At 29.6% G+C, this 15049-nt stretch overlaps 3 protein-coding genes across 5 annotated transcripts; all 3 read right to left on the bottom strand.

The window, feature by feature from the left end:
- Positions 1 to 3530: 3530 nt before the first annotated feature.
- Positions 3531 to 5072, bottom strand: LOC18030823 (protein LURP-one-related 15). The gene is made up of 3 exons (XM_006413451.2): positions 4818 to 5072; positions 4480 to 4704; positions 3531 to 3719 (listed from the first exon to the last, which is right to left on the bottom strand). The coding sequence occupies exons 1-3, from the start codon at positions 5070 to 5072 to the stop codon at positions 3531 to 3533; spliced, it is 669 nt and encodes a 222-aa protein (XP_006413514.1).
- A 2910-nt stretch (positions 5073 to 7982) lies between these two features.
- LOC18030822 (protein LURP-one-related 15) lies at positions 7983 to 9932 on the bottom strand. Of its 3 annotated transcripts, none has more exons than XM_024149736.1 (4): positions 9634 to 9932; positions 9307 to 9531; positions 8992 to 9021; positions 8032 to 8305 (listed from the first exon to the last, which is right to left on the bottom strand). In XM_024149736.1, exons 1-4 carry the CDS (start codon positions 9868 to 9870, stop codon positions 8129 to 8131), a joined length of 669 nt encoding a protein of 222 aa, XP_024005504.1. In that variant the 5' UTR covers positions 9871 to 9932; the 3' UTR covers positions 8032 to 8128. The 3 variants fall into 3 exon arrangements, with proteins under 3 accessions (XP_024005505.1, XP_024005504.1, XP_024005506.1); XM_024149738.1 differs by having other exon boundaries at positions 8118 to 8305; positions 8992 to 9016; XM_024149737.1 differs by lacking the exon at positions 8992 to 9021 and having other exon boundaries at positions 7983 to 8305.
- A 1581-nt stretch (positions 9933 to 11513) lies between these two features.
- On the bottom strand, positions 11514 to 13500 carry LOC18030821 (protein LURP-one-related 15). The gene is made up of 3 exons (XM_006413449.2): positions 13104 to 13500; positions 12760 to 12990; positions 11514 to 11874 (listed from the first exon to the last, which is right to left on the bottom strand). Exons 1-3 carry the CDS (start codon positions 13338 to 13340, stop codon positions 11692 to 11694), a joined length of 651 nt encoding a protein of 216 aa, XP_006413512.1. The 5' UTR covers positions 13341 to 13500; the 3' UTR covers positions 11514 to 11691.
- Between the last annotated feature and the right edge of the window lie 1549 nt (positions 13501 to 15049).

Below are 15049 nucleotides of genomic sequence, written 5' to 3'. Positions count from 1 at the left end.
TTATTTATAATGTATCTGGACCACTTATATGTTGAAAATAATGTTTCCTGTCTAATTACTATATGTATAATTTTTGTTTTCTTTCATATATAAAATATTGTGGAAATAATTTACTTTCAACATCATACATTGTACCACTTTTATTCGGATAATGATACATTCACGATGTAAAAGAGTTTGCATGTTTCGATCATATAATTCCATTTATATTATAATCCAAAAATTACAAGATGTTTTTTCATAGCAGAATTTGACATATGCAAGTATAGCTAGAGCTCAATAATGGTATTTTAGGCTATACGTTATAACTAAAAAGGATTCGCACAATACCAAACTATAATAGAATTGTTATAAACAAGGTACGGTGGTTGGAAAATTAACAAAACTAGAATAACGACTATCTGATGATAAAACAAATTCAAATTTTCCTAAATGACGGAAAATACTGATGATAAACACATCAATAAATCAAATCATCATCTTTGCGACTTGCAAGAAGTCGCTGGTAAAATCTGATGTAGCTTCTTTCAAACGCATTTTAAAAACGGATAAATAATTGAATTATTATTGTCGAATTCAACAAACTCGTCCTATTGATACATATGTACTATACTTGTTTAGTAGTATTATACAGAATTATACTTCGTTTTACTATAAGAAGAAACCGTGTCAACGTAGGGCAAACGTAATTGACATCAACATATTAATTGATTACTAGAAAAATAATCTGAAGAAGGAATATACAGAAATATTTCCAAAGAAAAGGATGAGTCAAGACATTGGACCGACGACATTTCAAACCTCTCTCCGCGTGGATTTCCCCTTTTCATTGTTTATTATTTCCTAATCTTATTTTTTGTTTGTTCTGCTCTTGGACCCAAAAAAAAAGCATAAAATGAGTATTAAAATAATGAGTGAAATTATTATTTTCTATCCTTAAATTTTGTTAATGACGTCACTCTCTTTGCGTCACTTATTTCATCATTCCTTTTGATCGCTAGACAATAGTAATACTCAGCTACTTCAGGTTAAACAATCCATTATATAAATCACAAACTAACTTACATCTAGCGCATTTAATTCACCAACTCAGTTGAGCTAATTTACAAATTCATATGTCAAATGAATCTAAAACATAACTCGAAATCATTAAATTAACGTGAAATTGAATCAGCTAACAAGATAATGACTCAATCTGACATCTTCAATCCTAACTCTATAGTGCTTCATAATTAATTCATACAAATGAGTACATTTATATTTTTCTATAGAAAAAATCTGATTTGCTAACACTTTACGGCATTAGTTATCGCATTTATTTCCCAATCAACGCTGCAACATCTTTATTTATTTTGGTGTGTGTTTGTCAACAGATACACGGCAGTATTTAATTCGCATTTTTACAGAAATCAAATTTATTAATTTATTACTTGTTATGCCAAATGATTAGTAGCCAACTTGTGAATTGGGCTAGTCAGAAAGAGCAATGTATTATTAATAAAGCAGGAAAAGGCCAAACATAAAATAAAAAATAAAACATGTACGGAAAAGACACTTCTTTCGATTCGTTTAGAAAAAGTCAAAATACCAATCCGACGCTTTCACACTTAAAATAAATAAAATATTTTATTGTCTTGCCATCGCTAATTCACAGTTTGTAAATTTGAATATACAAATTTAGCAGTTGAAAACTTTCTATCTTTGTCTAAGAAAAAAGAATTTAGAAGGGAAGGAAACCGACGTATCACTAAAATCCAAAAAACTAAAGTGTTAAACTTACCATTAGGCATCCAATAAATGTAAAAGTACATTTAGACACTCTTCGTATGTAGTTTACGAGCTACTAATTAAGAACGTTCCGAGCGTGTCTTCCACGTTGATGCAACGACGCGTGGGATCAGAAGCTAAATTTGCATGCGAGTTGTCGACAACAGGCCCATGATTGCAAGCAAGCCCATATCTTATTTTCTTTGCCTAAATATATAAGTTGGCCACATCTTTTTTTGTTTGTTTCTGTTATCGAATGAAACCTAAATCATAAAGAAGTAAATAAAAACTTGAAGGTACGAAAATGAAAGTTTGGTCACACAGTATCCGCTTGGGCACGCCATGAGATTTCGATAAACTATCTACTATTTATTTCGTTTTTGTTTAGTCAATTTATATTTACTATTTTGGTGACAAAAATAACAGGTGATGCCTTGGATTTTGATAAAATTTAAGAATATAGTATCTATATTATCGATTAGAAGCCAGGGGACCGCAAGATACTTACCTTTCAAGAGTTTTATACTCACTGATTGATCACAAAGTTACCTTGAAAAAAGGGTTAAAGCCTAAATCCTTTTTACATGGCTTTAATAATGAAACCTACGATCAAGTTCTATGGTTTAAACTTGATACACCAAAAGATTCAAAGGTTAACCACTTAAAAAATCAAAAATTTTAATAAAAAAAATTTTCAAAAATTTTATTAAAAAAGTAAATGTCAATCCTGAAAAGTACAAAACCTTATATAGAAGGCGAAAGAGATAAACAATCATAATACATAGAGAATTATAAAAAAAAAATGAATGAAAACGTTGACTAACTCCTCGGCAAATTCAAAATGACTCTTGGACTGTTTGGTCAAGTTTGACTCTTGGACTACCGACCCATGAACCAAATCGCAAATAAACTTGGATCGTGAGATGTATGGTGACTTAACTTCATTAAAACCTCATGTGGTAAACCCATCCGAACAAACTCGGATGCCCGAAAAAAGAGTATCAAGCCAACATCCCGACCATACTAGTCACGACTTGAATATATGAATATGATCACAACATCGAAAGTTGATTCCGTCGCTGGATCCATCGTTTGGCTGCTAAGACCAGTAAGTACCTTTCAGATGTCTCCCACAAACTTTCGGACACACGATGGAGCATTTGGTCCAACCGGCACAACCAGAGTCGTATCTGGTTCATGCTCTAATTCGTACTTTTCGACCCATCCCTCGATCCATGGAACATTTGGTGGTTCCATGATCGCATCAACATAATAATCAAATCGTGTATTCATGTGAACATGTTTCAACAATGAATAAATTTCATAAATTATACTTCCTCAAATAAATCACAAAATCATAATGTAAATCAGATATATATGATAAGTTTATACATGTTCAAATAAATCACAATAGATTACAAGCGGGTCTTTAACAAGCAGACTCTAACAAATAAATCACAATAAATTTCATAAATTTATACATACTCAAAATCAATTACAATAATGATTCTCAACCCATAGATTACAAGTGGTCTCTAACAATATTATAATCATATAATATTATACAATTTTTTTTTGGGCAAAAGCGTTTGCAATAAATGTTACAGCTATGACCCAAGGTTATACAGTTTTTAGAGAGTTATTAGGGAGGATATTAAATTAAACATACATTTGGTTAAAACATATGAGAATGAAAGATACGTTTCAAACCAGCAACTTAAGAAGGGCAATCGAGAGCATTAGCCATGGATTCCACAACGGCCTCAGATCAATAACGGTAATATCGGCACTAATGGCAATGTGGCACCCAAAACACTTGGGTCTGGTCTGTTAACATCATCGAGAATAACGATGAGAGATACAATGAATGCATAATCAACATCTGGATTAACAGTCACCCAAAACTCGTTCTTTCCATAGAGAACGCTCTGCGTCGTGTGCTTCTTGTGCATCTGTTACCAACAACAAATCATCAGATTTATATAATCATCCTCCAATATAAAACCAAATACTTTTTGGCCAAATTGGTTTAATAAGTGTTATAATTGTGAAGTCCAAGTCTAGACCAATTCATAAAACTTGGGCAAACTACCAATTCACAACTAGGATTAGACTATACAAGGGGGGAAAATATAATCTGAAAGCAAACCAAAAAGGTTGTTTATGTAAATTTTCAGTCATGTTTAGAGAAAAAAATATTGGTTCATATAATAAGATGTTTTACAGGTTTCCATGTTAATTTTGATGTTACATTATACCAATGACGGATCTATAAATTCTTTTATCAGGGACACTTTTAATAGAATTTTTTTTTTTTAACAATGAAAGGCATTTTTCTATAATTTCATTTAAATAACATATTCTATAAGATTTTTTAAGTTTTATTAAATAAAAAAAAAAGTATGAGGCACGTTGATCCCGGAACCATTGTACCTACGTTTGCCCTTGCTTTATAGTATTTTTAATTTTTTGAATTATGTAGTTTTTTTAATGATTGGCTGAGTTATGTTTAACTAATTATTAATAACTAATGATGTTTTATTTTTAAACATTAGTTTTTTTTAATATCCAAGCTGATCAATATCTTATATTTTGACTTTTGAGACTGTCAATAAAAAAAAATCCAATCCCGACCGTTCTAACTAAGCCAGTTTCCATACAGAGAAAATATGTTAGGGCAGAAAAAGAAAAAAAAGAAAATAGACGACATACTTGGGCAATAATGGCGTCAGATTCACCAGCGTAGACAACATATACGCCAGGTTCACATTCGACTCTGAAATCGCGTGTCTTCTCTTCCTTATTGTGACTGAAATACACATCAAGGTTCTTATCATGTAACTGAAACACGACCGATGTCTTCACCGTGTACAGATGATCACTCTCCTCCGTACTCCCTCCTCTAAACACTTTCCACTTGTTATGCATGGTTCGTATCTGCAATTTTTTTTTAGTATTCTAAATTAGTTGACAATTTTTTTCTTTCTTTCTTTTTTTTTTTTTTGTAAATCATATATATATATATATATATATATATATATGGAGACCACCTTCTCTCTCAAAGTCAAGACCGGAGATCCAGAAGTATCCAATAAGGTCCTCTTGTCGTGAAGACCAAACACACGATCATCCACGTTGAACAACAGGTCTCCGTTCACGTCCATTATTTCGAAGTTACCAGTTGTTAACTTCATCACCTTCCGCACAATCGCCAGTTCAACAGGGTACTTAGCGCAAAACCGTGCATCCACGATCACTCCACTTCCTTCTGAAGGGCCCGTGCCTGCTGGGTAAAATTCCGCCATTTTCTTTCTTTCTTTTCCTAAGAAGAATGTATTTCTTTTGCTTTGCTTTTTTTGGTGAATATGTGTATGTTTAGGTTTAGCAAGGTGTGGCTTTTATAAAGTTAATATCTGGATCTTATTGACTCTGAGCTCTTTTGACAACTTCAAAAGTTTACTTGCATACCACTCTCTCTTTCTAAAAAAAAGAATGAAACTTGCTATTTCGTAGTTGTTTGGTATATTAGAGTATATCTACAAGTGGGATGGTGGTCGTGAATGGTATGAGATATCATAATATTACAGAAATTGTGAGATAATACAAGATAATATAAGGTTTATACAGACTAATTCCACCATCAAAGCTATATATATATATATCTCCATTCGAAATTTCCAACATTCATTTCTTTGATTGATTCCTTTTTTGCTTTAATAATTTCCCTTCAATATTGAAGAGTGTAGTAATATATCTCAAACTAGTCATACAAAGCTATATCTCTACGCCTATTTGTTTTTTTTTTTAATGTACATGGACCATCTTATATATAAAAGTTGTTTAACTTTCTCTATATGCTTGACACATCAGCATTGGAGAAACTGACATACGTCACTTAAATTTTAATTAATAAAGATTTAATATTAAATTTTAAAGCATTTAAAAAATATGAAAAATTTATTTTATTAATTGACTCTTAACTAATATTTATATTAATGTTATACAAAAATTTATGTTATAACTAATTAAAAATATTGATAGATATGTATTTAATTTTTATATAACTGTTAATTACTTAATAATATTCAATATCTATTTTAAATTATTTTTAAAAAATTATTTATAATAAAATACTAACAAGTAACAAATGAAATGATGATTCTATTAATTTATTTTTTTTTTATTAATTGACTATTAGTTAATATTTGTGTAAATGTTAAACAAAATTTTATGTTATAACTAATTAAAAATATTGATGATATTTATTAATTTTAATATAACTCTAAATTATTAAATAATATTTAATATTTTAATTTTTTTGAATAAAATATTAACAAGTAAGGAAATAACAAGTGATGATAATATTAATTTTTATAAAAATTTATAAAAAAATTGAAAAAATTGAAAATAAAAACCCGCACCTAATGTGCGGGTATCCACCTAATTTATATAATGAAAATAATAAATCCTGTATAATATCAGAAATAATATCTGGACCATTTCATTTGTTATTCTCTTGGACAAAAAAAAAACGAATATAAAAATGATTGAGTGAAGAAATTATAATTTTCTATCCTTTCAACAATCAAATGATTTCTAAATGGCGTCACTCTCTTTGCGTCACATATTTTATCATTTACTTCTGATCATCGCTACACAATACTATCCTAGTCTCATTATATGCACGGTTAATAATACTTTAAAGTTAAGTAATTCATGAATATGTTAAACATGAAAGTTTGGTCACACACTATCCATCCGCTGATCCGCATGGCATGGATTTCGATCCAATCGATCACAGTAGAAGCTTAAAGAATATCTTAGCATTGATTTTTCATTTGCAATCACAAATACAAATATATAAACAACCTTTGCTGTCGACAAAAAAAAAAAAAAACTTTAATTACTAACTACTTCTACAGTACTACGTGTACTCTACCATCGCGATACTATTTATTGTTATGATATCACTATTATGTTCTGCTATTATCAATTCCACTACATCGGATTTAGAAGTTTCCTTCTTTAGTTTCTTCTTTTTTACCGGATACAAGTTTAATTGTTCGTTCTTTTCCACCGAATGAACGCCATCGGCGGATCTTAACACTTTGGCCTGATACAAAATATCACAAAAACAGTAAAATTAACATCATACTACAAACAATTGACCAAGCATATACAAATGCATATGAACCAATATATATACCAATATATATATATATATATATATATATATATATATATATGAGATAACTGGGGTTTAATCCTCGAACCTCTTAAGAATCGGAATTTTCTTATCATTTGAAAATGTTTATGGATAGGTAAAAGGCGGAGTAAACTAATTTTATGTATAGAGGGATTTGAGCCATGGCATGCATATATATATAGACAGAGAATCACCTGATGTTTGGTGATCTCAACACCAAAACCATGAACAACGACAAGAGAGACAGTCCTCTTATAAGAACCAGACTCAAGATTACTTCCAAGAAAGCAATAGTCTACTCGTATCTGCTTTCCAGGAAATTATAAAAAAAAAATTAGTAGAATACATTATTTAGTCAAAAAAAAATTGAGTGCGACTAAAAGATCCGTAATATAAGCATGCATTTTGACCATATGGTAATACAACTATTCTGACAATGTGCAGTCGTTTCGAAAACTTACCTATGATCAAAGCTGCTTGATAGAAGAAATTTCGCTGAAGAAATATTCTTCTCTTGGCTACCAGGAATGACGGAATCTAACGATTGCCTTTAAATGTACATACTAATACAAATAATTCCAATTACTTTAATCGGGATAATATACAAAAATACATATTCTTGAGATATATACTACACAATTCATTATATTCACATTAACAATTAATCAAACACTGTAAACCTGAATCTATAATCAAATTATAGTTCTATATGCTTTCACAATTTATGCCAAAATTGAGTAACAAATATGATTTATAAACCAAAATTCATATATCACGTAATAATCAAACTGTGTATTCATGTGAACATTTTTCAATAATGACTTAACATTTTCGACCAAAAAAAAAAAAAAAATGTTTCAATAATGAATAAATTTCATAAATTTTGTACTTGCTCAAATAAATCACAATAATAATGTAAATCACATATATACAATAAATTTATACATGCTTAAATAAATCACAACAACAGATTATAAGCGGGTCTCTAACAAACGAGTTCTGGCAAATAAATCACAATCAATTTCATAATTTTATACATGTTCAAAATAAATCACAATAATAGATTCTAAACCCATTGATTACAAATGATCCTAACAAAACATTATAATTATATAATATTATACAATTTTAAAAATTTGACATTACAATTTCAATTCAGAAGTTCCCCAATAATGACGATGTGACACCTAGAACAGTTGGGTCTGGTCCGTTAACATAATCGAGAATAACGATAAGAGAGGCAATGAATGCATAATCGACATCTGGATTAACAGTCACCAAAAACTGGTGTTTTCCATAGAGAACGCTCTGCGCCGTGTGCTTCTTGTTCATCTGTTGCCAACAACAAACCATCACATGTATATTTCATTTCGTTTCGTTAACAAGTGTTGCTATTGTGAGTCCAAGTTTAGACCAATTCATAAGACTTGGGCAAACTACCAATTCACAACTAGGATAAGACTAAACAGAAGAGGGAAAAAAAAAATCTGAAAGCAAACCAAAAAGAGGTAGAGAAAGAAAAAGAGAAAATGTTGTTTATATTTTACAGGTTTCCATGCTAACTTTGATGTTAATTTATATTAGTGGTGGATTTAGAATTTTTTTTTATCGATGGCGTTTTCAATAAAAATCATAATTTTTCATAATAAAAAATATTTTTTCTATTATTTCATTAAAATAATATATTAAATCAGATTTTTTTTATAAAAAAAATATTCAATACTTTCTCTGTTCAGAATTATTTGATGTTTAAGGTTTTTGCACACAGTTTAAGGATTCATTTAATTTTTGTTTTTCCTATACTAAAAATATTATTTATAATCCATTTAAATATCATTCAGCCAATAAGAATACAATCTGCAGAATATAAAAGATCAAAAACTATAAAAGTTCATTAAATTTTACATTGAAAAGTAAGAATATCAAATAATTATGAACAAAAAACCTTCTAAAACATCAAATAATTCTGAACAGAAGGAGTATAAAACAAAAGGGAGTAGGAGGTATTGATCCCGTACCGTTGTATTTGCGTCCGCCTCTTCTCTATACTTTTAAAAAAAAATTGAATTATGTAATTTTTTAATGATTGGCTGAGTTATATAATTCATTAATTATTTTATAAACATATACAGTATGTTTTAACTAATTAATAATCAATGATGTTTTATTGTTAAACATTAGTTTTTTTTTAATCTCCAAGCTGATCAGTATCTTATAATTTGAGACTGTCAATTAAAAAAATCCGATCCCGACCGTTCTAACTAACTAAACCAATTTCTATACGGAGAAAACATGTTGGGGCAGAAAAATGAAAGAGAAAGAAGAAGACATACTTGGGCAAGAATGGTGTCAGATTCACCAGTGTAGACAACATATGCGCTAGATTCACATTCGACTCTGAAATCGGGAGTCTTCTCTTCCTTATTGTGACTGAAAAACACATCAAGTTTCGTATCAAAGAACTGAACCATCGACTTTTTCTTCACCGTGTACAGATGATCACTCTCCTCCGTACTCCCTCCTCTAAACACTTTCCACCTGTTATGCATTGTCCTTATCTGCAATTTATTGTTAGTATTCTAAATTAGTTGACAATTTTTTTTCTTTCTTCTTTTTGTAAATCATATATCGATATATATATAAATAAATAAATGGATCACCTTCTCTCTCAAAGTCAAGACCGGAGATCCAGAACCATCCAATAAGATCCTCTTGTCGTGAAGACCAAACAACCGGTCATTCACCTTGAACAATAGGTCTCCGTTCACGTCCGTTATTGCGAAGTTACCAGCTTTGAACTTCATCACCTTCCGCACAATTGCCAGTTCCACTGGGTGCTTAACGCAAAACCGTGCATCCACGATCACTCCACTGCCTGCTGTGTAAGATTGCGCCATTTTCTTTCTTTCTTTTCCTAAGAAAAAAATGTATATCTTTTGCTTTGCTTTTTGGTGAATATGTGTATGTTTAGGTTTAGCAAGGTGTGGCTTTTATAAAGTTAATATCTGGATCTTATTGACTCTGAGCTCATTTGACAACTTCAAAAGTCTACTTGTATACCATTCCGTCTTTATATTTTAAAAGATTAATATCTCTTTTTTTCAAAAAAAAAAGAATGGAAATTGCTATTTTATTGTTGTTTCGTATTTATCATCAAGTATATTAGAGTGTATCTACAAGTGGGATGGGGGAGTGGGATGGTGGTAGTGAATAGTATGATCTATATATATATATATATATAATATATCAAGTATATTAGAATGTTTGGTGATCTCAACACGCAAACCATGAACAACGATACGAGAGACAATCCTCTTTTTTTATTTTTATTTTTTCTTTTTCAAGAGACAGTCCTCTTATAAGAGCCACACTCAAGATTACTTCCAAGAAGGCAACAATCTACTCGTGTCTACTTTCCAGGAACTTTTAAAAAAAAAAATTAGTGGAATACACTATTTAGTCAAAACAATTTTGAGTACGTACAACTAAAAGATCTGTAATATAAGCATGGATTTTGACTATATGATAATACAAAAATTTCTTGCAATGAGCGGTCGTTTTGAAAACATACCTATGATTAAAGCTCTTTGATAGAAGAAACTTTGCTGGAGAAGTATTCTTCTCTCGACTATTAGGAATGATTATGGAATCTAACGATAGCCATTAAATGTTCATACTAATACAAATAATTCCAATTACTTTAATTGGGACAATATACATACGAACACTTTTTCTTGAGACATATACAACACAATTCAGTACTTTCACATTAACAATTAATCGAACACTGTAAACGTCGATCTATAATCAAATTATAGTTCTATATGCTTTCACAATTTAAGCCAAAATTGAGTAATAAATCACAATAATCATATATATCACATACAGTAAAACCTCTATAAATTAATAATGTTAGGACTATGATATTTTATTAATTTATTGTGATATTAATTTATCTATAAATTAATAGAAAATTTGATTTCCACTTATAATTTTCTAAAAAATTTTTTAGAATAATTTTATATTTTAAAATTTTAACAAATTTTGTAATGTAAATTATGTTTAACAATCATAACTATCATAATAAAATAGTTTTTAATACCATATTGGATTATCCATATAAAAATATACATGTTCATAAGTTTAAAATTTATAAAAAAAAAACTATGGCTACTATCCGTATTATTGATGATAAAATTGAAGATAATATTACAATACATTTAAAAATATTTACAGATAAGAGAATCAATTATCACATTAAAAGTTATCATAAATTTGGAATGTATATCGTAAAACATCAATAAAAGCTACTGATGTAATAATTAAAGAAATAAGATCCAATGAGATTTAAATTTTAAGTAAAAGCAACCACATTAGTCATATTTTAAAATACTATAATTACATATATTTATATAAATATATATAATTATTAATTTATGTTTTTGTTGGGACCATATATTTACATAAAAATTTAAAAAAAAAATATTATCTTATCGAATTTGATGGATTTTTACATTGGTCCGACCTGAGACTGGTAAAATTTCTTAATTTATAGTGATTATTAATTTATTGAATATTAATTTATAGAGGTTTTACTGTATATACAAGAAATTTATACATGCTCAAACAAATCACAATAATGAGTTTATAACCCATAAATTACAAGCGATTTCCAATAAAACATTATAATCATAATATCAAATTTTGACATTACAATTTTAATTACCAAAGTTCCCTAATAATGTCGATGTGACACTCAGAACACTTGGGTCTGGTCCGTCAACATCATCGAGAATAACGATGAGGGAGGCAATGAAAGCATAATCGACACTTGGATTAACAGTCACCAAAAACTTGTGCTTTCCAAAGAGAACGCTCCGCGCCGTGTGCTTCTTGTGCATCTATTACCAACAACAAATGTTTTGAATGGTTGCAATGCAAATCAATTTATGCAGATTAAAAAAATATTATTAAAAAAATAAATTAGAACTAGATGTAGAATTGAGTGGTCTGCTCATATTTTAGAGCAGTTGTGAGAGTATTTTTTTCCTTTGGTTTTTAGGTTAATAAATATCTGCATACAGATCTTCCAATTTTATATTAATATTTTTTGTTCTACATAAAATCTGTAAATGGTAAAAAATTGTAAATTATTTTAAATACAAATTAACTACAATTATTCTACATTTATTCTGCTTCCCATTCAAAGCCAAACAATCACATTTATATTTCATTTCGTTTCATTTATTTTTCGTTTCGTTTGGCCTAATTTGGTTTAGTAAGTGTTAGCAATTCTAAAGTCCAAGTTTAGACCAATCACAAACCTAGGCAAACTACCAATTCACAAATAGGATAAGACTAAACAGAACATGATAAAGTAAACCAAAAAGAGATAGGAGAGAAAGAAAAATAAAAAGCTTGTTTAAAAATTATATGATTTATCATATATATATATATATATATATATATATACTTTTCCATCGCAACATATAAGATGTTTAATGAAAAAAAGGTTATATTTTATAAGATGTTTTACAGGTTTCTATGTCAATTTTAATGTTATTTTATTTGTTTAACTTTTTGAATTATGAAGTTTTTTTTATGATTGACTGAATTTGTATGTTTTTAACTAATAATTAATGATGTTTTATTTTTTAAAAAATCAGTTTCTTAATCTCTGTTAACATCTTATATTTTAGGACGAAGGGAGTATAACCAACTAAACCAATTTCCATACAGAGAAAATATGTTGGGGCAAAAGGAAAAAAAGAAAGAAGACGACATACTTGGGCAACAATAACGTCAGATTCACCGGCGTAGACAACACAGTCACAGTCGTCAGAATCACATTCGACTCTGAAATCGGGTGTCTCCTCTTCCGTATTGTGACTCAAAAACACATCAAGTTTCGTATCAAAGAACTGAACCATCGACGATTTCTTCACTGTGTACAGCAGATCACTCTCCTCCGTACTCCCTCCTCTAAACACTTTCCACCTGTTATGCATCGTCATCATCTGCAATTTAATTTTTAGTATTCTAAATTAGTTGACCAAGCCGACGACTTAATTAGGGTTTTTTTAATATATAATTTAAATCATATATATATATATATATATATGGACTGGACCTTATCTCTCAAAGTCAAGACCGGAGATCCAGAACTATCCAATAAGGTCCTCTGGTCGTGAAGACCAAACACACGGTCGTTCACCTTGAACAACATGTTTCCGTTAACGTCCGTTATTACGAAGTTACCTTGCTTTATCTTCATCCACTTCCGCACAATCACCAGTTCCACTGGGTACTTTGCGCAAAACCGTGCATCCACGATCACTCCACTGCCTGTTGCGTTAGATTGCGCCATTTTCTTCTTTCTTTTCCTAAGAAAAAATGTATTATTTTTTTTTTTGGTATAAGCTCACTCTATTTTTTTTCCTTTTCTTTTTTTTGCTTTTTGGTGAATATGTATGTGTTTAGCTAGGGGTTCTTATAAAGTTAATATCTGGATCTAATTGACTCGTGAGCTCTTTTTCATTGACTTCAAGTCTACTTGCATAGCATTCTCTGTTTTTATTATACTTTAAAAGATAATTATCTCTTTTTTGAAAAAAAAAGAATGAGAATTTTAATGCTATATCGTTGCTGTTTCGTATTTCTCAATTATATTAGAGGGCCAGAGTCTGTCTACAAGTGGGGTGGTAGAAGACGTGAATGAGCTTACAAGATCAAATGCTGACCAATTCAACTTTGCAATTTTGTTAATAAAGTTATATATAATAAGTAATAACCAAGTAGATCATTTATCTTAATATAGCTAGTGGTTAAGTAAATAATTAGACAACTAGGGTTTAACAAACTGTCCCTTAAAACGATTATGAATCGGTTGTCGGCTGTAGAACATATAAAAGTACGTATATCTATCTATATAGCTTAGTTTAATGAATCGGTTGTCTAGATAACGTATAAGCTATATAGACAATCGGTTTTCAGCTTGAATCTAAGTGTAAAGTCTCTCTACCTCTAGTTTATTTACACATGTGACTGTGAACTATATCATCAACTTCTCATGTTATCAGCTGTGTGTAATAGGAAATGTTAATTTCGAAAGCGAAAAAATATTTATTATTGGAAAGACTAATGCACATTAACTCAACAAATTTTTAGTTATCTGATGATATGTTCCACAAAAAAAAACTAGTCATGTACAGAAATTGTGAGATAATACAAGATAATAACGTCTTTGCTGACCAAGTCCACCAGCAAAGCTATATCACAAATAATCAGATTGATATTCCATTCGAAATTTTGAACATTCATTTCTTTGATTGATACCTTTTTTTTGCTTTATTACCCTTTGAATATTCTTTTTTGTAATGAATATGGACAACTTTTTTGTTTGTTGGAAATAATAAATCCTGTATAATAACAGAAATAATAACTGGACCACTTTTTTGTTTGTTCTTCTCTTGGACGAAAAAAATACGAATATAAAAATGATGAGTGAAGAAATTATTATTGTCTATCCTTTCAACAATCAAATGATTTCTTAATGACGTCACTCTCTTGGCGTCACTCTTTGCGTCACTTATTTTATCATTGCTTCTGATCATCGCTACACAGTACTATGTATTCCTATAAAAATTTTGACGAAATATTTGGTAGAAAATTTTTATGACCAATTTTCTATGCAATTTTGACGAAAAGTAAAAGTGATGAGAAATTGGTAGGAAATTTTCTACCAAATATTTTGTCAAAATTTCAAAGGATATTTCCTACCAATAACCTATCACGCGGTCAAAATTTGAAAGGAAAGTGGTAGGGCCAATGGCTGGTAAATATTTCGTAGGAAATTTCCTACCAATTTTTGACAAAAAATTATGTATAAGAATATCGTAGGAATTTGATAGGAAAATTTCAATTTGATTTGTCCCACCTCAATGATCTGAGATAATTTACATGAGGAAGCTGCTCTATAAATAAGAGCTTTATCTTCCTTTTAATTACTTTGTTTTTTTTTCTATATATAATATCTTTATATATAGTATCTCTATATATAGTAATAATTGAATTAAT

This window comes from Eutrema salsugineum, unplaced genomic scaffold, assembly GCF_000478725.1.
Source record: "Eutrema salsugineum unplaced genomic scaffold, Eutsalg1_0 scaffold_1, whole genome shotgun sequence".
Lineage (NCBI taxonomy): Eukaryota > Viridiplantae > Streptophyta > Magnoliopsida > Brassicales > Brassicaceae > Eutrema > Eutrema salsugineum.
This window is presented reverse-complemented; position numbering and strand designations above follow the sequence as displayed.

Coding starts and splice junctions, on each gene's coding strand:
- LOC18030823 (XM_006413451.2), bottom strand. CDS start 5,072: ATGGCGGAATTTTACCCAGCAGGCACGGGCCCTTCAGAAGGAAGTGGA. Junction 4,705..4,817: donor TCTTGACTTTGAGAGAGAAG/GTGGTCTCCATA, acceptor AAAAAATTGCAG/ATACGAACCATGCATAACAA. Junction 3,720..4,479: donor CTGACGCCATTATTGCCCAA/GTATGTCGTCTA, acceptor TGTTGGTAACAG/ATGCACAAGAAGCACACGAC.
- LOC18030822 (XM_024149736.1), bottom strand. CDS start 9,870: ATGGCGCAATCTTACACAGCAGGCAGTGGAGTGATCGTGGATGCACGG. Junction 9,532..9,633: donor TCTTGACTTTGAGAGAGAAG/GTGATCCATTTA, acceptor AATAAATTGCAG/ATAAGGACAATGCATAACAG. Junction 8,306..8,991: donor AGGCGGACGCAAATACAACG/GTACGGGATCAA, acceptor TGTTGGCAACAG/ATGAACAAGAAGCACACGGC.
- LOC18030821 (XM_006413449.2), bottom strand. CDS start 13,340: ATGGCGCAATCTAACGCAACAGGCAGTGGAGTGATCGTGGATGCACGG. Junction 12,991..13,103: donor TCTTGACTTTGAGAGATAAG/GTCCAGTCCATA, acceptor ATTAAATTGCAG/ATGATGACGATGCATAACAG. Junction 11,875..12,759: donor CTGACGTTATTGTTGCCCAA/GTATGTCGTCTT, acceptor TGTTGGTAATAG/ATGCACAAGAAGCACACGGC.